The sequence below is a fragment of the Oncorhynchus keta genome, chromosome 14 (assembly GCF_023373465.1).
Source record: "Oncorhynchus keta strain PuntledgeMale-10-30-2019 chromosome 14, Oket_V2, whole genome shotgun sequence".
Lineage (NCBI taxonomy): Eukaryota > Metazoa > Chordata > Actinopteri > Salmoniformes > Salmonidae > Oncorhynchus > Oncorhynchus keta.
Window position 1 is genome coordinate 71,358,264 of NC_068434.1, and position 20,564 is coordinate 71,378,827.

The 20,564-nt window shown below is 42.2% G+C and overlaps 2 protein-coding genes across 3 annotated transcripts in view; both read right to left on the bottom strand.

Annotated features, from left to right (window-relative positions):
* Positions 1-18,647, bottom strand: part of LOC118393936 (dual specificity protein phosphatase 22-A-like) — a 42,497-nt gene extending 23,850 nt beyond the window's left edge. Inside the window, exons 1-6 of the mRNA XM_035787162.2 lie at positions 18,381-18,647; positions 14,449-14,482; positions 13,617-13,699; positions 12,975-13,024; positions 1,228-1,302; positions 957-1,128 (exon numbers count right to left, since the gene is read on the bottom strand). Coding sequence (XP_035643055.1) covers positions 957-1,128; positions 1,228-1,302; positions 12,975-13,024; positions 13,617-13,699; positions 14,449-14,482; positions 18,381-18,401 — 435 coding nt within the window. The 5' untranslated portion in view covers positions 18,402-18,647. The remainder of the gene's footprint in view (positions 1-956; positions 1,129-1,227; positions 1,303-12,974; positions 13,025-13,616; positions 13,700-14,448; positions 14,483-18,380) is intronic.
* Positions 18,648-19,101: 454 nt separating this feature from the next.
* The window catches only part of LOC118393937 (cytochrome c oxidase subunit 4 isoform 1, mitochondrial), a 32,156-nt gene continuing 30,693 nt past the window's right edge, over positions 19,102-20,564 (bottom strand). For both annotated transcript variants that reach the window (XM_052462427.1, XM_035787165.2), the window contains exon 5: positions 19,102-19,417. In XM_052462427.1, coding sequence (XP_052318387.1) covers positions 19,281-19,417 — 137 coding nt within the window. In that variant the 3' untranslated portion in view covers positions 19,102-19,280. The remainder of the gene's footprint in view (positions 19,418-20,564) is intronic.

Here is a 20,564-nt window from a genome sequence, read left to right on the forward strand (position 1 = left end):
CTCGATGTGAGCAAGACAAAGGAGCTGATCGTGGACTACAGTAAAAAGCAGGCCGAACAGGCCCCCATTAATATTGACGGGGCTGTAGTGGAGGGGGTTTAGAGTTTCAAGATCCTTGGTTTCCACATCACCAACGAACTATCATGGTCCAAACGTACCAAGACAGTCGTGACAAGGGCACAACAAAACCTTTTTCCCCTCAGAAGAGTGAAAGACTTGGCATGGGCCCCCAGATCCTCAAAAAGTTCTACAGCTGCACCATCGAGAGCATCCTGACCAGTTGCAAAACCGCCTGGTTTGACAACTGTCGGCATCTGATTGTAAGGCGCTACAGAGGGTAGTGCAAACGGCCCAGTACATCACTGGGGCCAAGCTTCCTGCCATCCAGGACCGATATAATAGGCTGTGTCAGAGGAAAGCCCATAAAATTGTCAGGGACTCCAGTCACCCAAGTTATAGATTGTTTTCTCTGCTACCGCACGGCCACCGGTACCGGAGCACCAAGTCTAGGACCAAAAGGCTCCTCAAAAGCTTCTACCCCCAAGCCATTAGACTGCTGAAAAATTTACAAAAATCGCCACCGGACAATTTACATTGTACACCGGACATCCCCCCTTGCACACTGCTGCTACTCGCTGTTTGTTTGTTACCTATGCACAGTCACTTCACCCCCACCTACATGTACAGATTACCTCAACTTACCTGTACCCCTGCACACTGACTCAGTACCGGTGCCCCCTGTATATAGCCCCGTTATTGTTATTCTTATTGTGTTACCTTTTATTCTTACTTTTTTATTTTAGTCTACTTGGTAAATACTTTCTTCTTGGTCTGCACTGTTGGTTAAGGGCTTGTAAGTAAGCATTTCACGGTAAGGTCTACACTTGTTGTATTCGGCGCATGTGGCATGTGATTTGATATACAGGGTGTGTGTGTTTAAATGTGTGTGCGCCTACCTCTGTGACTTGGTTCATCTGGTACTCCTGTAGTTGCTGTTGGAAGCCATAGTTCGGGCCTACGAAGGAACGCACGGCCTTGACAGCCGACAGACACTCCTCCCAGCTGTAGGTGGTGACGGTCATCAGGTAGGCCACCACCATGGTGGTACTACGGGACACACCGGCCAGGCTGCATTATGGGACAGGGACAGGGAGAGCATAGTCATGAGGGGTCAGGTATGGTCAACAGAAAGTTAGTGGTTTATGGTTAGGTGGTGTACGTACGTACCAGTGCACCAGACAGGTCCCTCCATTTAGACGACATTCGTGGATGAACCTGATGCTCTCTTTGAAATGCTTTGACCTGCAAAGACACAAACACATGGCCTTATAAGTACAGAATTAACTAAATGGTCACGTGGAATTTGATTGCCATCATGACTCGTGACCGCTGGTGTGGCAGTAATATGGTCAGCTTAACAGCCCTAGTCTCACCTATGACAATCCACATCCTGATATGATCAGTGATACACTTTTTAGGCTTCTCCAAGCCTAATTATTGTGCTCCAAAAGGGAGGACAATAATCTGTTTTACAACGGGTGTAGAGACTAACTGGCATACATATGAAGCATGTGAGTTTCAAGTATGGGGAAGATCATTTTCACCATAAAAATGCACATTTACAGTGGGGAGAAAAAGTATTTGATACACTGCTGATTTTGCAGGTTTTCCTTCTTACAAAGCATGTAGAGGTCTGTCATTTTTATCATAGGTACACTTCAACTATGAGAGACGGAATCGAAAACAAAAATCCAGAAAATCACATTGTAAGATTTTTAAGTAATTAATTTGCATTTTATTGCATAACATAAGTATTTGATACATCAGAAAAGCAGAACTTAATATTCGGTACAGAAACCTTTGTTTGCAATTACAGAGATCATACGTTTCCTGTAGTTCTTGACCAGGTTTGCATACACTGCAGCAGAGATTTTGGCCCACTCCTCCATACAGACCTTCTCCAGATTCTTCAGGTTTCGGGGCTGTCACTGGGCAATATGGACTTTCAGCTCCCTCCAAATAAATTCTATTGGGTTCAGGTCTGGAGACTGGCTAGGCCACTCCAGGACCTTGAGATGCTTCTTATGGAGCCACTCCTTAGTTGCCCTGGCTGTGTGTTTCGGGTCGTTATCATGCTGGAAGACCCAGCAAAGACCCATGCTCTTACTGAGGGAAGGATACATGGCCACATCCAACCTCCCCTCAATATGGTGCAGTCGTCATGTCCCCTTTGCAGAAAAGCATCCCCAAAGAATGATGTTTCCACCTCCATGCTTCACGGTTGGGATGGTGTTCTTGGGGGTTGTACTCATCCTTCTTCTTCCTCCAAACACGGCGAGTGGAGTTTAGACCAAAAAGCTCAATTTTTGTCTCATCAGACCACATGACCTTCTCCCATTCCTCCTCTGGATCATCCAGATGGTCATTGGCAAACTTCAGACGGGCCTGGACATGCGCTGGCTTGAGCAGGGGGACCTTGCGTGCACTGCAGGATTTTAATTTATGATGGCGTAGTGTGTTACTAATGGTTTTCTTTGAGACTGTGGTCCCAGCTCTCTTCAGGTCATTGACCAGGTTCTGCTGTGTAGTTCTGGGCTGATCCCTCACCTTCCTCATGATCATGATGCCCCACGAGGTGAGATCTTGCATGGAGCCCCAGACCGTGGGTGATTGACTGGCATCTTGAACTTCTTCCATCTTCTAATAATTGCGCCAACAGTTGTTGCCTTCTCACCAAGCTGCTTACCCATTGTCCTGTAGCCCATCCCAGCCTTGTGCAGGTCTACAAATTTATCCCTGATGTCCTTACACCCTCTCTGATCTTGGCCATTTTGTAGAGGTTGGAGTCTGTTTGATTGAGTGTGGGGACAGGTGTCTTTTATACAGGTAACGAGTTCAACCAGGTGCAGTTAATACAGGTAATGAGTGGAGAACAGTAGGGCTTCTTAAAGAAAAACTAACAGGTCTGTGAGAGCCGGAATTCTTACTGGTTGGTAGGTGGTCAAATACTTATGTCATGCAATAAAATACAAATTAATGACTTAAAAATCATACAATGTGATTTTCTCTATTTTTGTTTTGGATTCCATCTCTCACAGTTGAAGTGTACCTATGATAAAAATGACAGACCTCTACATGCTTTGTAAGTAGGAAAACCGTGAAACTGGCAGTTATTTGCTTGACAATCACCGGCTGACAAAATGTCATGACCGCGACAGCCTTAGGTGAGACCAGATCTATAAATATATAAATTGATTTCAGGTCACATTTTATGGGATATGAGAAAGAACAGGAAGAAGTGAAACAAAGGTGTAAAAGTCATCTGGACCCCATCTCTGCACAGCACAAGTTCCTTCAATCCGTTTCATCTTAGTCATGATGTCCAGATAGATACCTGTCCTGTCTTATACCCAAGTATCTGTGTCCAAACATCACACCACTGGGAAGTCCCAGGACATATTTTACAGTCTAGTCATTTAGCAGACGGTCTTATCCAGAGTGACTTACATTAGTGCATTCATCTTAAGATAGCTACTGTAGGTGAGACAACAACACATCACAATCCTATCAATACATTTTCCCTGAACAAAGTCAGTGCTAGTAGGAAAAGACGCATAACGATGTTATGGAGGGGGAAGGGATGGGTAGCTTACTCTCAAGATGGTGGTGGAAGTGATCTTGTCTTGTTTAGTAGAACTCGCCACTGGACACTACCAGGAGAACCTAGAACTATTTGCTATTCAACTTCCATTGTCATCCAAGAAAGTCTTAATCTCTCTCACACAACCCGTTGGTTTGTCAATTCATGCACCTTTGTAGGACTGAGGTAATGAGAGTATAGGGGACTCCTGTACTGCTTCCCCTCCCAGACTTTACAACCACTATCATTTCATCTTTAGAGATAATCTTTTCATGTAGGTAGATCAATACAGCATATACCCCAACTAACATTCTCCTTCCTGTCTACCCTAAACTGTAATGTAGATCAATATAGCATATACCCCAATTAACATTCTCCTTCCTGTCTACCCTAAACTGCAATGTAGATCAATACAGCATATACCCCAATTAACATTCTCCTTCCTGTCTACCCTAAACTGTAATGTAGATCAATACAGCATATACCCCAACTAACATTCTCCTTCAGTTCAGTCTACCCTAAACTGTAATGTAGATCAATACAGCATATACCCCAATTAACATTCTCCTTCCTGTCTACCCTAAACTGTAATGTAGATCAACACAGCATATACCCCAATTAACATTCTCCTTCCTGGCTACCCTAAACTGTAATGTAGATCAATACAGCATATACCCCAACTAACATTCTCCTTCAGTTCAGTCTACCCTAAACTGTAATGTAGATCAATACAGCATATACCCCAATTAACATTCTCCTTCCTGTCTACCCTAAACTGTAATGTAGATCAACACAGCATATACCCCAATTAACATTCTCCTTCAGTCTACCCTAAACTGTAATGTAGATCAATACAGCATATACCCCAACTAACATTCTCCTTCAGTCTACCCTAAACTGTAATGTAGATCAATACAGAATATACCCCAATTAACATTGTCCTTCAGTCTACCCTAAACTGTGATGTAGATCAATACAGCATATACCCCAATGAACATTCTCCTTCCTGTCTACCCTAAACTGTAATGTAGATCAATACAGCATATACCCCAATTAACATTCTCCTTCCTGTCTACCCTAAACTGTAATGTAGATCAATACAGCATATACCCCAATTAACATTCTCCTTCCTGTTTACCCTAAACTGTAATGTAGATCAATACAGCATATACCCCAATTAACATTCTCCTTCCTGTCTACCCTAAACTGTAATGTAGATCAATAGAGCATATACCCCAATTAACATTCTCCTTCCTGTTTACCCTAAACTGTAATGTAGATCAATACACCATATACCCCAATTAACATTCTCCTTCCTGTTTACCCTAAACTGTAATGTAGATCAATAGAGCATATACCCCAATTAACATTCTCCTTCCTGTCTACCCTAAACTGTAATGTAGATCAATACAGCATATACCCCAACTAACATTCTCCTTCCTGTCTACCCTAAACTGTAATGTAGATCAATACAGCATATACCCCAATTAACATTCTCCTTCCTGTCTACCCTAAACTGTAATGTAGATCAATACAGCATATACCCCAACTAACATTATCCTTCAGTCTACCCTAAACTGTAATGTAGATCAAAACAGCATATACCCCAACTAAAATTCTCCTTCAGTCTACCCTAAACTGTAAGGTAGATCAATACAGCATATACCCCAACTAACATTCTCCTTCAGTCTACCCTAAACTGTAATGTAGATCAATACAGCATATACCCCAACTAACATTCTCCTTCCTGTCTACCCTAAACTGTAATGTAGATCAATACACCATATACCCCAATTAACATTCTCCTTCCTGGCTACCCTAAACTGTAATGTAGATCAATACAGCATATACCCCAATTAACATTCTCCTTCAGTCTACCCTAAACTGTAATGTAGATCAATACAGCATATACCCCAACTAACATTCTCCTTCAGTCTACCCTAAACTGTAATGTAGATCAATACAGCATATACCCCAACTAACATTCTCCTTCCTGTCTACCCTAAACTGTAATGTAGATCAATACACCATATACCCCAATTAACATTCTCCTTCCTGGCTACCCTAAACTGTAATGTAGATCAATACAGCATATACCCCAACTAACATTCTCCTTCCTGTCTACCCTAAACTGTAATGTAGATCAATACACCATATACCCCAATTAACATTCTCCTTCCTGGCTACCCTAAACTGTAATGTAGATCAATACAGCATATACCCCAATTAACATTCTCCTTCAGTCTACCCTAAACTGTAATGTAGATCAATACAGCATATACCCCAACTAACATTCTCCTTCAGTCTACCCTAAACTGTAATGTAGATCAATACAGCATATACCCCAACTAACATTCTCCTTCAGTCTACCCTAAACTGTAATGTAGATCAATACAGCATATACCCCAACTAACATTCTCCTTCAGTCTACCCAACTGTTTTTTGGTGTTGGTCTATGACTACCACTCCAAACACTATTAGGAAATAGTAGTGAAGTGTTGCGCAATAGGAGAGTCATATGGTGGGGAGCATTGTCCTATAACAGCAAAGGCTGCTTGGTTACCCAACCAACTCAACAGCCAGGGGCTAAAATAGATGGATTGCACGTTCCCTCCTTCTCATTTGGAGTCAAACTCTTGCTGAAGGAAGTCTCCTCAGCACTTTTCAAATTATTTCTGGTCCAGAGGTTTCCGGCTATCTTGTTAAATGTGCAGATATGTATTGTGTGGTGATTGTTTTGTGTTTTGAGAGGCTGAACTCCAAATGAAAACAAAAACAATTAGGATCTTACACTGAGTATACAAAACATTAAGAACACCTGCTCTTTCCATGACAGACTGCCCCGGTGAATCCAGGTGAAAGCTATGAACCCTTATTAAATCCGTTTCAATCACTGTAGATGAAGGGGCGGAGACAGGCTAAAGAAAAATTAAGCCTTGAGACATGGATTGTGTCTGTGTGCCATTCAGAGAGTGAATAGGCAAGACAAAATATTTCAGCGCCTTTGAAACAGATATGGTTGTAGGTGCCAGGCACACCAGTTTGTGTCATGAACTGCAATGAGGGAGGGGAGGGGTGTTTGGTATACTCAGTGTATATTTATGCAATAAGCCACAAGGAGGAGTGGTATATAGCCAATATTCCATGGCTAAGGGCTGTTCTTACGCACAACCCATCGCGGAGTGCCTGGACACAGCCCTTAGCCGTGGTATATTGACCATATATCACAAACCCCTGACGTGCCTTATTGCTATTATAAACTGGTTACCAACCAAGTTAGAGCAGTAAAAATACATGTTTTGTCAAACCCGTGGTATACGGTCTGATATACCACGGCTGTCAGCCAATCAGCATTCAGGGCTGATTAGCATTCAACCACCCATATTATAATCACAAATGAAGGACAGTGGCAAATTGTATGGTTGAATCCAAACAAAGACTCTGTAGTGCTTTAGTTTGTGATATCTGGTAACTGAAGATATAGGACATGTCCACCTGAATCTAATTCTTGTTTCTTGAGTTTTTAATAAAACAACATGAAGTGGGGGTCAGGTCAGCATCCTACCACAATAATGACATACTCTCAGAGACTCATCAGGAGAGAGGCCCCCAGTCCTAGCCCCTAGGGCCCTTTGCCATGTCAGTCCCTGGCCTGGTCTCTAAAAGCGGGGAACAGGGGGACGTGTTGAAACCAGCGGGACGACCGTTAGCCCTGTTTTCCCAGCCTAGGGATTGTGACAGAGAGGGACTATAATAGGCCTGGTGAATGAGGCACAGCAGGATGTCACAGCAAGGCTTCCTTCCTGCTGCCTGCAGACCAGTTGGTTGCGACAGGGGGGTCAGAGGCCCCCCAACCCAACAACATCCCCTCCTCCCCTCATCCGCAACCTCCAACCACCCTCATCATCATCTCTCTCCTTCTTATTTTCCTCTGAGAAGACAAGTGATTGACAGACTGACTGAGTTATGCTCTGCTTACGGGAGGTTAAAAAAAAAAACTTACTAGTCGCCAAAGTTACGGAGCATGTCTTTAACACTAGTGTCTGTCTTTTTCTGACTGACTGGCAGACAGGGTGTTTCTGTCCAGGTATGAAAAGCAGGGTAGGATATTCCACCCTGGTAGTTATACTTACTGCGCTACACAGCGTTCTACAATACTAATGTAATGAGCCATAATCAGTGGACACAGAACAAACTCAACAAATGGTGCAGGTCATAGGTACCAGGGAAGTAGCTCTCTCTTTTATAGGATCTCTAAAAGTGGTGTGTGGCCAGCGTAATGTGTGGCTTTGTATTGGAAAATGACACAATCATTTGTGCTTTTTTGGGCTTAGGCTCATAAAATGTCTTTAATGTATGGCTCATCAGGCTTCAGGCTTGAATTTTCATGCCAATCAAAGCTCTAATCAAATCCAGACATACAGTTGAAGTCGGAAGATTACATACACTTAGGTTGGAGTCAATAAAACTCATTTTTCAACCACTCCACAAATTTCATGTTAACAAACTATAGTTTTGGCATGTCGGTTAGGACATCTACTATGTGCATGACACAGGTAATTTTTCCAACAATTGTTTACAGACAGATTATTTAAATTATAATTTACTGTATCACAATTCCAGTGGGTCAGAAGTTCACATACACTAAGTTGACTGTGCCTTTTAACAGCTTGGAAAATTCCAGAAAATAATGTCATGGCTTTAGAAGCTTCTGATAGGCTAATTGATATAATTTGAGTCAAATAGAGGTGTACATGTGGATGTATTTCAAGGCCTACCTTCAAACTCTGTGCCTCTTTGCTTGACATCATGGGAAAATCAAAAGAAATCAGTCAAGACCCCAGAAAAAAATTGTAGACACAGGTCTGGTTCATCCTTGGGAGCAATTTCCAAACGTCTGAAGGTACCACGTTCATCTGTACAAACAATAGTACGCAAGTATAAACACCATGGGAACATGCAGCCGCCATACTGCTCAGGAAGGAAACGCGTTCTGTCTCCTATAGATTAATGTACTTTGGTGCGAAAAGTGCAAATCAATCCCAGAACAACAGCAGAGGACCTTGTGAAGATGCTGGAGGAAACAGGTACAAAAGTGTCTATATCCACAGGAAAACGAGTTCTATATTGACATAACCTGAAAGGCCGCTCAGCAAGGAAGAAGCCACTACTCCAAAACCGCCACAAAACCGCCAGACTACGGTTTGCAACTGCACATGGGGACAAAGATCGTACTTTTTGGAGAAATGTACTCTGGTCTGCTGAATCAAAAATAGAACTGTTTGGCCATAATGACCATTGTTATGTTTGGAGGAATAAGGGGGAGGCTTGCAAGCCGGAGAACACCATCCCAACTGTGAAGCACGGGGGTGGCAGGATCATGTTGTGGGGGTGCTTTGCTGCAGGAGGGACTGGTGCACTTCACAAAATAGATGGCATCATGAGGCAGGGAAATTATGTGGATATATATAAGCAACACCTCAAGACATCAGTCAGGAAGTTAACCTCTTGAACCTCTGGGGGCAGTATTTCATTTTTGGATGAAAAACATTCCCGTTTTAAACAAGATATTTTGTCACGAAAAGATGCTCGACTATGCATATAATTGACAGCTTTGGAAAGAAATCACTCTGACGTTTCCAAAACTGCAAAGATATTGTCTGTGAGTGCCACAGAACTAATGCTACAGGCGAAACCAAGATGAAACTTCAAACAGGAAGTGAGACAGATTTTTGAGGCGCTGTGTTCCAATGTCTCCTTATATGGCTGTGAATGCGCCAGGAACGAGCCTACACTTTCTGTCGTTTCCCCAAGGTGTCTGCAGCATTGTAACGTATTTGTAGGCATATCATTGGAAGATTGACCATAAGAGACTACATTTACCAGGTGTCCGCCTGGTGTCCTCCGTCGAAATTGGTGCGTAATCTCCAGCTGCATGTATTTTTCCATGTGATTCAGAGGAGAAACCAAACTTCCACGAATGATATATCATCGAATAGATATGTGAAAAACACCTTGAGGATTGATTCTAAACAACGTTTGCCATGTTTCTGTCGATATTATGGAGTTAATGTGGAAAAAAGTTTGCCGTTTTGATGACTGAATTTTCATTTTTTTTCCTTAGCCAAACATGATGAACAATACGGAGCGATTTCTCCTACACAAATAATATTTTTGGAAAAACTGAACATTTGCTATCTAACTGAGAGTCTCTTCATTGAAAACATCCGAAGTTCTTCAAAGGTAAATGATTTTATTTGAATGCTTTTCTTGTTTTTGTGAAAATGTTGCCTGCTGAATGCCAGGCTTAATGCTATGCTAGCTATCAATACTCTTACACAAATGCTTGTTTTGCTTTGAAAATCTGAGATGACAGTGTTGTTAACAAAAGGCTAAGCTTGAGAGACAGTATATTTATTTCATTTCATTTGCGATTTTCATGAATAGTTAACGTTGCGTTATGGTAATGAGCTTGAGGCTATAATTACGCTCCCGGATACGGGATTGCTTGTCGCAACAGGTTAAAGCTTGGTTGCAAATGGTTCTTCCAAATGGACAATGACCCCAAGCATACTTACAAAGTTGTGGCAAAATGGCTTAAGAACAACAAAGGTATTGGAGTGGCCATCACAAAGCCCCGACCTCAATCCTATAGAAAATCTGTGGGCAGAACTGAAAAAGCGTGTGCGAGCAAGGAGGCCAACAAACCAGCTCTGTCAGGAGGAATGCGCCAAAATTCCCCCAACTTATTGTGGGAAGCTTGTGGAAGGCTATCCGAAACGTTTGACCCAAGTTAAACAATCTAAAGGCAATGCTACCAAATACTAATTGAATGTATGTAAACTTCTGACCCACTGGGAATGTGATGAAAGAAATAAAAACTGAAATAAATCATTCTCTCTACTATTATTCTGACATTTCACATTCTTAAAATAAAGTGGTGATCCTAACTGACCTAAGACGAGGAATTTTTACTAGGATTAAATTTCAGGAATTGTGAAAAACTGAGTTTAAATGTATTTGGCTAAGGTGTATGGAAATTTCCGACTTCAACTGTACTTACCCAGCGTACAAAACATTGCTCTTTCTATGACAGACTGACCAGGTGAAAGCTATCATCCCTTAATGATGTCGCTGGTTAAATCCACTTCAAATCAGTGTACATGAAGGGGAGGAGACAGGTTGAAGAAGGATTTTTAAGCCTTGAGACAAGTGAGACATGGATTGTGTATGTGTGCCATTCATAGGGTGAATGGACAAGACAACAGATTTAAGTGCCTTTGAACGGGGTATGGTAGTAGGTGCCAGGTGCACTGGCTTGAGAATGTCAAGAAGTGCAACGCTGCTGGTATTTTTCACACTCAACAATATTCCGTGTGTATCAAGAATGGTCCACTACCAAATCGACATCCAGCCAACTGTGGGAAGCATTGGAGTCAACATGTGCCAGCATCCCTGTGGAACGCTTTCGATACCTTGTGGAGTGCATGCGCCGATGAATTGAGGCTGTTTTGAGGGAAAAAGGGGGAGCAACTCAATATTAGGAAGGTGTTCCTAATGTTTGGTACACTCAGTGTATATGTTTCATATGCTTTGGAATGACACTTCCGGTTTTGGCGGGAAATACCTGGTGCCTGAGAGAAAAGTGATTTATTCTCGGGATTTTAAATCCGGGGAAAATATTCAACACCTACTAAAGACTAAATGTGAAATTGATAATGGCATGGGTGGAAGGAAGGACACCCACACAGAGCAGAGCAGAGCTGAGGAGAACGCTCTCAGTGCTACAGGGACTCTACCCTCAGCTGTCAAGTCACTTGGAGAGACATCACAGGGTTGCCATGTGATGCTAAATGGACTATTATTTTCAAATAACCACAATGTGTAATCAAGTGACATGAAAGGCCTGCCTCCAATGACCACCACAACACTAGAGTCGGAGTCCCTTACTACTGAAATGATTCTCGTCTCACACTGTTACAGCATTTGTATTATCATTTTCAGGGGTTGGAACCGGTTCAAGGAACAGAACCGAAAACCGGAAAATAACGGCATTTTTCAAGGAACAGAAATGGAACCGGGAATGAAAGTGATCCATACCGTTCCGGAACAGAAGCGTTATTTTAAAAGCAAGGAAACCCGGTTAATAACGTTATTTTACATTCCAGGCATTTTTTTCTAGTTCCACAAAAAATGCAACAAAGCGCCAATGCAAAGCCCACACTCTGTCACTCAGAAACTTATTCCAGCGTCTGCCTGCAAGCTAAAAATCTTTGCCAGTGTGTGTGCATGTTTAAGTTACCTGCCTCTTCCCCTTCCGAAGCATAGGCTACTGTACTGACGTTAAAAGCGTGAGAAGATGGGGAGAGATATTTTTCATTAGCTAAAGAAAAATGTATTCACTTTTTCAATGCTAGTTAAGAATATTATAGTTACTTATAATGAGCAAAATGTAAAAAATGGAAGATTTCACAGGTTAAAAAAGAAACAAAGGAACTAAATAAACTGGTACTTTTTTGCGATTCGAACCGGTTCAGAACTTTATTTTGCTGGTCGGAACAGTGGAACGGAACAAAATAAATAGAGGTTCTGTTCAGAACGAAATGATTGGGAAATGATTTCGGTTCCAAACCCTGATTATGATTATTCTTTATCTTCAACTGTTACATTTCTGCAACTTCTTTTATAACAGTATTTATACTAAATGGTAGTATGCCAATGGAGACCCACCAAACATGAGAGCAGCTTAGAGACGGAGAAGTAAATGTTTTGGTCTGCTGCTATAATGACAGAGGGGGACTTGATAACACACGTGAAGCAGCAGTCTATCAAGCTCATTTCACACAGTGGTGATGAGGTCTATATAAAACTACCAGCCATTTAAAATACTGCACCATCTCCACACTCTTTCCTGCTCTGATAGCAAAGCCAGACAAGTCAAACTGAGATGTCTTTCTCTCAGTCCTTTAGATTATCAGGTCTTAGTGTTTTTTTTGACTGTTTTGGTCTCTGACTTGATAATGTAGGTACCTTGTTTATCTCTACCTGATACATACTGTATGGACCTTTAAAAGACTTCCAGGCTTATTTCAGTCATTTCAAAGACAAAGTGACAAATCTACTTTTCCTGCCTGCGTGTCACCCTGGAGACACAGACTGAAGAGTTACGTTCAACTGATGTTGTTGAAACAATATGACACATGAGTCATGTCTTGTTCACAGGAAGAAAAGAGGGACCTCTGACGATGGTACACAGCGGAGTGGCTTGTGTTGGTCGATTTGTTTGACAATGAATAGGGTGTGTGTGTGAGTGTGTGTGTGTGTGGTAACTCACAGGTTCTGGCTAGACACATCAGCTGCGTGGATACACAGGTAGGTCATGTCCTGTGAGAAGTAAACAGATAGGAGTACAAACACAACACGAGGGTCAGTTTTGTTCTGCACACAACACATACCATCTACATGTGGTCACAGTACAGTTTATCAGCGGTATATCATTCACTTTCTGCCAATTAGCATTCTTGTAATGTTTTCTATTGTTTGAAACAGTAATTAGTAGATAAGGTGTGTGGTCATCAACTGCACATTGCTGTTGGATGAGTCAAGTAAAGACATACACATACTCAACTGAGTTTTATAAATTAACCACATAGGTCAAATAAAACTAAAATATGATGCTTCAAGAGTGAAGTGCTTTATTGAATAGTTAAAGCTTTGTCTGAAGTTCTTCAGCCCAATGTCACTGGTATGTATTAAACTGAGACAACACTACCCCCAGCAGGCTTCAACTATGTACTACAAATTCTCTGTTTTACACTTCTACAAAATGATGTCATACTGTACGGATTTCACTACACTACACAATTCCCATTAATCAAATCAAGGAACTGAATACTGACCCAAAAAGTTATTAGACGTCTTTCTAGAATTTGAGACAACATCCCATATTCACTGACTGAGTATGAGCTCCACTCACCTCCAGCACGGGTTTAGCATTGTTATACACAGACAGGATGTGGGTGATGTTGTTCTGGGACAAACTTTCTCTGTTCTCCGAGTCTGGCAAAAGACGGAGGGAGGGAGAAAATGTCGATCAGTGATTCTTCTCTGTGAATTTCTATGAGACCCTCAGTAGACAAAGCAATGCCATAAGGAGAGAGAGGAAATACATCATTTGAAGTGTTTAAAACCCAGGAGTGGCATCTGTGACTGTGTGGCTGTAATTTGGGTAGCAATCATTTGGCCTTGACATTTAAAGCTATACTTGGACCATCTAGTGAAGCCATCATTAGTATGGCTAAAATTATAGCAGGGTCGATGTCACATTAAGCTGGTAGGGCAGAAACCCCCTTGGATGAGGAGCAGATAAATCACCAACACTACCAGAGGGAGTAAATGTGCCATATTCTACTGATGGATACAGTATGATGCATGCAGCAGCCTTAATTCAGGCCATGCCTTAGTTCATTGAGCTACAGTACACGTATAACCTTCTGCTACTCTATTTTGATCTATACATAACTATAGTCCACTCACTAGATAGTTATCTCTTCCCTTGTAAGATTTGACCATAGCTTACAGGTAACGTATCAACAACATTATAACAACAGAAGGACAGAGAAAGTAAAGCTCGTGTGCATCAATAACAGAAGAAAATGCCTGAGTCTCTTTGAAAGCTGCCCTGGATTCAAGCAAGCTGCTGCTGGTGCCTCACCTAGTGAATTAGTGAGTGTTGTCTCTTGGGTGGGATGCCTGACTGTGCAACATATAAAATAACTGAATGGATTTCAACAGAATCCTGTTCTCACCTCTGATATTTCCCAGGTAGAGCCCATCGACAACCTGCAAATAGGAAAACAAAGATACATCTCACTAGTTAGATATTCACAATTTGAGCATGGCCTTAACCTTTGTGATGCTCCTTATCTATGGTCGTAGGACGTATTCAGGTGTCCAGTTTGGCCAAATAGTATTTTCCCAATTTAGAAAACAAACAGGAACCATTCTCATAGCTAAATCAAGCCTTATAGGGTCTGTAATAAATAGTATTGCCTGGCATGACTGGGAGTGAGGAGCACTGAACCAACTCTGATGGTTAAGGCCATGTTGACACAAAGCTGTGCAATAAAGCTGTAGTGATCCGATCATGATCTCATCTAGACATTACAAGACTCCTGCATTATTTAAGATGTCAAAATAAAAAGTATATGCCTGCCTATGATGTTCGTGTCCTCTGAAATTCAGATAAGCTTAGAGCTTCAGTCAGGGTGGAATTACAGCGGTGCCCAGAGGTGCTTCTGGACACTCCCATCACTGTTAACGGGACACGATGATGTGTAATATATACAGTACCAGTCAAAAGTTTGGACACACCTACTCATTCCAGGATTTTTCTTTATTTGTACTACACTGCTCAAAAAAATAAAGGGAACACTAAAATAACACATCCTAGATCTGAATGAATTAAATATTCTTATTAAATACTTTTTTCTTTACATAGTTGAATGTGCTGACAACAAAATCACACAAAAATGATCAATGGAAATCAAATTTATCAACCCATGGAGGTCTGGATTTGGAGTCACACTCAAAATTAAAGTGGAAAACCACACTACAGGCTGATCCAACTTTGATGTAATGTCCTTAAAACAACTCACACAGTGTGTGTGGCCTCCACAACGCCTGGGCATGCTCCTGATGAGGTGGCGGATGGTCTCCTGAGGGATCTCCTCCCAGACCTGGACTAAATCATCCGCCAACTCCTGGACAGTCTGTGGTGCAACGTGATGTTGGTGGATGGAGCGAGACATGATGTCCCAGATGTGCTCAATTGGATTCAGGGGAATGGGCGGGCCAGTCCATAGCATCAATGCCTTCCTCTTGCAGGAACTGCTGACACACTCCAGCCACATGAGGTCTAGCATTGTCTTGCATTAGGAGGAACCCAGGGCCAACCGCACCAGCATATGGTCTCACAAGGGGTCTGAGGATCTCATCTCGGTACCTAATGGCAGTCAGGCTACCTCTGGCGAGCACGGAGGGCTGTGCGGCCCCCCAAAGAAATGCCACCCTACACCATGACTGACCCGCCGCCAAACCGGTCATGCTGGAGGATGTTGCAGGCAGCAGAACGTTCTCCACGGTGTCTCCAGACTGTCACGTCTGTCACATGTGCTCAGTGTGAATCTGCTTTCATCTGTGAAGAGCACAGGGCGCCAGTGGCGAATTATCCAATCTTGGTGTTCTCTGGCAAATGCCAAACGTCCTGCACGGTGTTGGGCTGTAAGCACAACCCCCACCTGTGGACGTCGGGCCCTCATTACCACCCTCATGGAGTCTGTTTCTGACCGTTTGAGCAGACACATGCACATTTGTGGCCTGCTGGAGGTCATTTTGCAGGGCTCTGGCAGTGCTCCTCCTGTTCCTCCTTGCACAAAGGCGGAGGTAGCGGTCCTGCTGCTGGGTTGTTGCCATCCTACGGCCTCCTCCACGTCTCCTGATGTACTGGCCTGTCTCCTGGTAGCGCCTCCATGCTCTGGACGCTACGCTGGCAGACACAGCTAACCTTCTTGCCACAGCTCGCATTGATGTGCCATCCTGGATGAGCTGCACTACCTGAGCCACTTGTGTGGGTTGTAGACTCCGTCTCATGCTACCACTAGAGTGAAAGCACTGCCAGCATTCAAAAGTGACCAAAACATCAGCCAGGAAGCATAGGAACTGAGAAGTGGTCTGTGGTTATCACCTGCAGAACCACTCCTTTATTGGGGGTGTCTTGCTAATTTCCTATAATTTCCACCTGTTGTCTATTCCATTTGCACAACAGCATGTGCAATTTATTGTCAATCAGTGTTGCTTCCTAAGTGGACAGTTTGATTTCACAGAAGTGTGATTGACTTGGAGTTACATTGTGTTGTTTAAGTGTTCCCTTTATTTTTTTGAGAAGTGTATTTTCTACATCGTAGAATAATAGTGAAGACATCAAAACTATGTAATAACACACATGGAATCATGTAGTAACCAAAAAAAGTATTAAAACAAAACATATTTTGATTTTAGATTCTTCAAAGTAGCCACCCTTTGCACACTCTTGGCATTCTCTCAACCAGCTTCACCTGGAATGCTTTTCCAACAGTCTTGAAGGAGTTCCCACATATGCTAAGTACTTGTTGGCTGCTTTTCCTTCACTCTGAGGTCCAACTCATCCCAAACCATATCAATTGGGTTGAGGTTGGGTGATTGTGGAGGCCAGGTCATCTGATGCAGCACTCCATCACTCTAAGTATTGGTCAAATAGCCCTTACACAGCCTGGAGGTGTGTTGGGTCATTGTCCTGTTGAAAAACAAATGATAGCCCCACTAAGTGTAAACTAGATGTGATGGCGTATTGCTGCAGAATGCTGGGGTAGCCATGCTGGTTAAGTGTGCCTTGATTTCTAAATAAATCACTGACAATGACACCAGCAAAGCACTCCCACACCATCACACCTCCTCCTCCATGCTTCATGGTGGGAACCACACATGCAGAGATTATCCATTCACCTACTCTGTCTCACAAAGACACAGCGGTTGGAAACAAAAATCTCAAATTTGGACTCATCAGACCAAAGGAAAAGATTTCCACAGGTCCAATGTCCATTGCTTGAGTTTCTTAGCCAAGCAAGTATCTTCTTATTATTGGTGTCCTTGAGTAATGGTTTCTTTGCAACAATTCGACCATGAGGGCCTGATTCAACACAGTCTCCTCTGAACAGTGGATGTTGAGATGTGTCTGTTACTTGAACTCTGTGAACCATTTATTTGGGCTGCAATTTCTGAGGCTCGTAACTCTAATGAACTTATCCTCTGCAGCAGAGGTAACTCTGGGTCTTCCTTTCCTGTGGCGGTCTTCATGAGGGCCAGTTTCATCACAGGGCTTGATGGTTTTTGAGACTGCACTTATAAAATGTTCTGCATTGACTGACCTTCATGTCTTAAAGTAATGATGGATTGTTGTTTCTTTTTGCTTATTTAAGCTGTTCCTGCCATAATATGGACTTTGTCATTTGACAAATAGGGCTATCTTCTGTATACCACCCCTACCTTGTCACAACACAACTGATTGGCTCAAATGCATTAAGAAGGAAATACATTTCAAAAATTAACAAGGCACACCTGTTAATTGAAATGCATTGAAGCTGATTGAGCGAATGCCAAGAGTGTATAAAGCTGTCATCAAGGCAAAGGGTGACTACTTTGAAGAATCTAAAATATTTAGATTTGTTTAACACTTTTTTAAATTACTACATGATTCCATTGTTATTTCATAGTTTTGGTGTCTTCACTATTAAAATAAAGAAAAGCCCTTGAATGTGTGTACAAACTTTGACTGGTACTGTATATACAAAACATTTAAACACCCAACTATTGACAGATAACAATAAGGGCTTTAAAACAGTCAAAATAGTAGGGCTAGGTGTTTTTCTCCATTTGAAACCCTAAATCCAAACCTGTATGAGTTTTCACGTTATTATATTAAGTGACAGTGTGTGATGAGTAGCCTACCGTTTGGTTTTATTCAGGGGACCATAGGGATGTTCAGTGTTGTAGATGACTGATGTAAATACCATGACATATTTCCCGCGCATATCTATGTGCAACGTTTACGCCCCTCGGAGGAAGTGCCTTGCTACAAAATAACAATCAAGCCATTGAACAGAACATATACATTAATAACAAAAACACAAAGGCCCCTCCCTACCTTGTTCATTCCATTTCCCATGTCTCTCGCAGACGACAAAAATTAAGTATTTACGTCTCAATGCAACAACGCAAAATATTGTACAATAACACGAAGGGGTGCGAGTGATTGCGAAATGGTCGGTCCGTCACTTGTGAGACCACTTTGCTCCCCTGTAGTTCAACAACATGGGTGTATTTTGCCCGCTTTGTCTACATTGCCTCACAAGACGATCGCCATAATGCTGCTCTGTATAACCTTCGCTCCATAATCCTCTTCCGGGTTTCCCCCTAGAAATTATATCATTGGTACATGGGATCGTAATGCAGCCCAGTCCGCGCGGGTTTCGTGACATTAGACCCGTTAAGGATTATCATCAATTCATCCAGTACTACTTATTGTACTGTCTTAAATAAATGCATTTGAAGTATCGAATAGCCTATGCTTTTTCATTCCTGTAAACCCACATGCCTGCCATAGCCTAATCCAGGACTACAGCGTGGATTCCTTAAAAATGTCAACTAAAAACATGGTGCTAGTACGATATTCACACAATTAGATAAGAGGCAGGAAAAGTCTTGCCAGGTTTCAAAATAGGGTAAATCCATGGATGTGGATACCTATGCTCTGTTTATGCTGTGTACTAGTAAACCCTACATATTATTGACATGTAGGGCCTACTCCTCCAGTGGCATTTAACCCTCCACAACATGGTAGATATAACAGCAAAGGGGAGACATACTATTGGGTAAACATAGGAACTTTTATTTTGCTCTATAATACATGACCTTAAGAGGAAGAGACCTTCCAAAACGTATTGACTGAGGTAATGTGGACAATAGATAAATACAGACAAGTAATTGGTATGTTTGTACATTTGTTGGTGTCATGGTATGTAATGTGGTCCTCTGGATGGTTGGTTTACTTCTTCCATTCCTTGTTCTCATAGTCCCATTTGGCTGAGAAGCCCTCCACCGGGTTGATCCTCATGTCCAGCATCCTCTGCACCTCCTTCTCTTTCCATTCTGACTCAAAGGTGGGGGGGACAGGTCCATACACTGCAGCGAGACAGACAGCTTGTTAGGCTCTGCCTCAAAGTTCACCCATGAACATATATTTTTTAATAGTCTGTATTGAACATGGTAATCATTATTGAGGACATTGTTTCACAAAAGCAACCTAGTTGCTTGTCTGTTATAACAATTATGGTTGAGGCAATACAATGGGAGAGAAGACACGTAACCTATTTATTTGAAGGGGCACTGATGGCCAAATACAATATTTGAATTATGTCATAAATAACATCTTGTATATCTATCTCATTGAGAAAGAATGCTGCCTTATGGCTTTTAACAGGTGGGTGGAAAAACCATGAACATCAATGTACACTAAACAAAAATATAAACACAGCATGTAAAAAGTTTGGTTCCATGTTTCATGAGCTGAAATAAAATATCCCAGAAATGTTGTACAAAAATATTTTTCGCTCAAATCTTGTGCATAAATTTGTTAACAGCCCTATTAGTGAGTATTTCTCCTTTGCCAAGATCATCCCTCCACCTGACAGGTGTGGCATATCAAGAAGCTGATCAAAGAGCATGATCATTAAACAGGTGCACCTTGTGCTGGGGGACAATAAAAGGCCACTAAAATGTGCAGTTGTGTCACACAACATAATGCCACAGATGTCTCAAGTTGAGGGAGCCTGCAATTGGCATTCTGACTAGGAAGGTCCACCAGAGCTGTTGCTAGAGAATGGAATGTTCATTTCTCCACCATAAGCTGCCTCCAACGTTGTTTTCGAGAATTTGTCAGTACTTCCAACCGGCCTCACAACCACAGACCATGTGTTACCACTCCAGCCCAGGACCTTCACATGTGACTTCTTCACCTGCAGGATCATCTGAGGGTGGGTGGGGGATGCTGAGGAGTAATTCTGTCTGGAATAAAGCTCTTTTCTGGGGAAAAACTCATTCTGATTGGCTGGGCCTGGGTCCCCAGTGAGTGGGCCTATGCCCTCCAAGGCACACCCATGGCTGCACCCCTACCCAGTCATGCGAAATCCATAGATTAGGGCCTAAGTTATTTATTTCAATTGACTAATTTCCTTATTTGAACTGTAACTCAGTAAAATCTTTGAAATTGTTGTATTGATATTTTTTCAGGATATTACAACGGAATGATCACAGACTCCCTCCACAATAC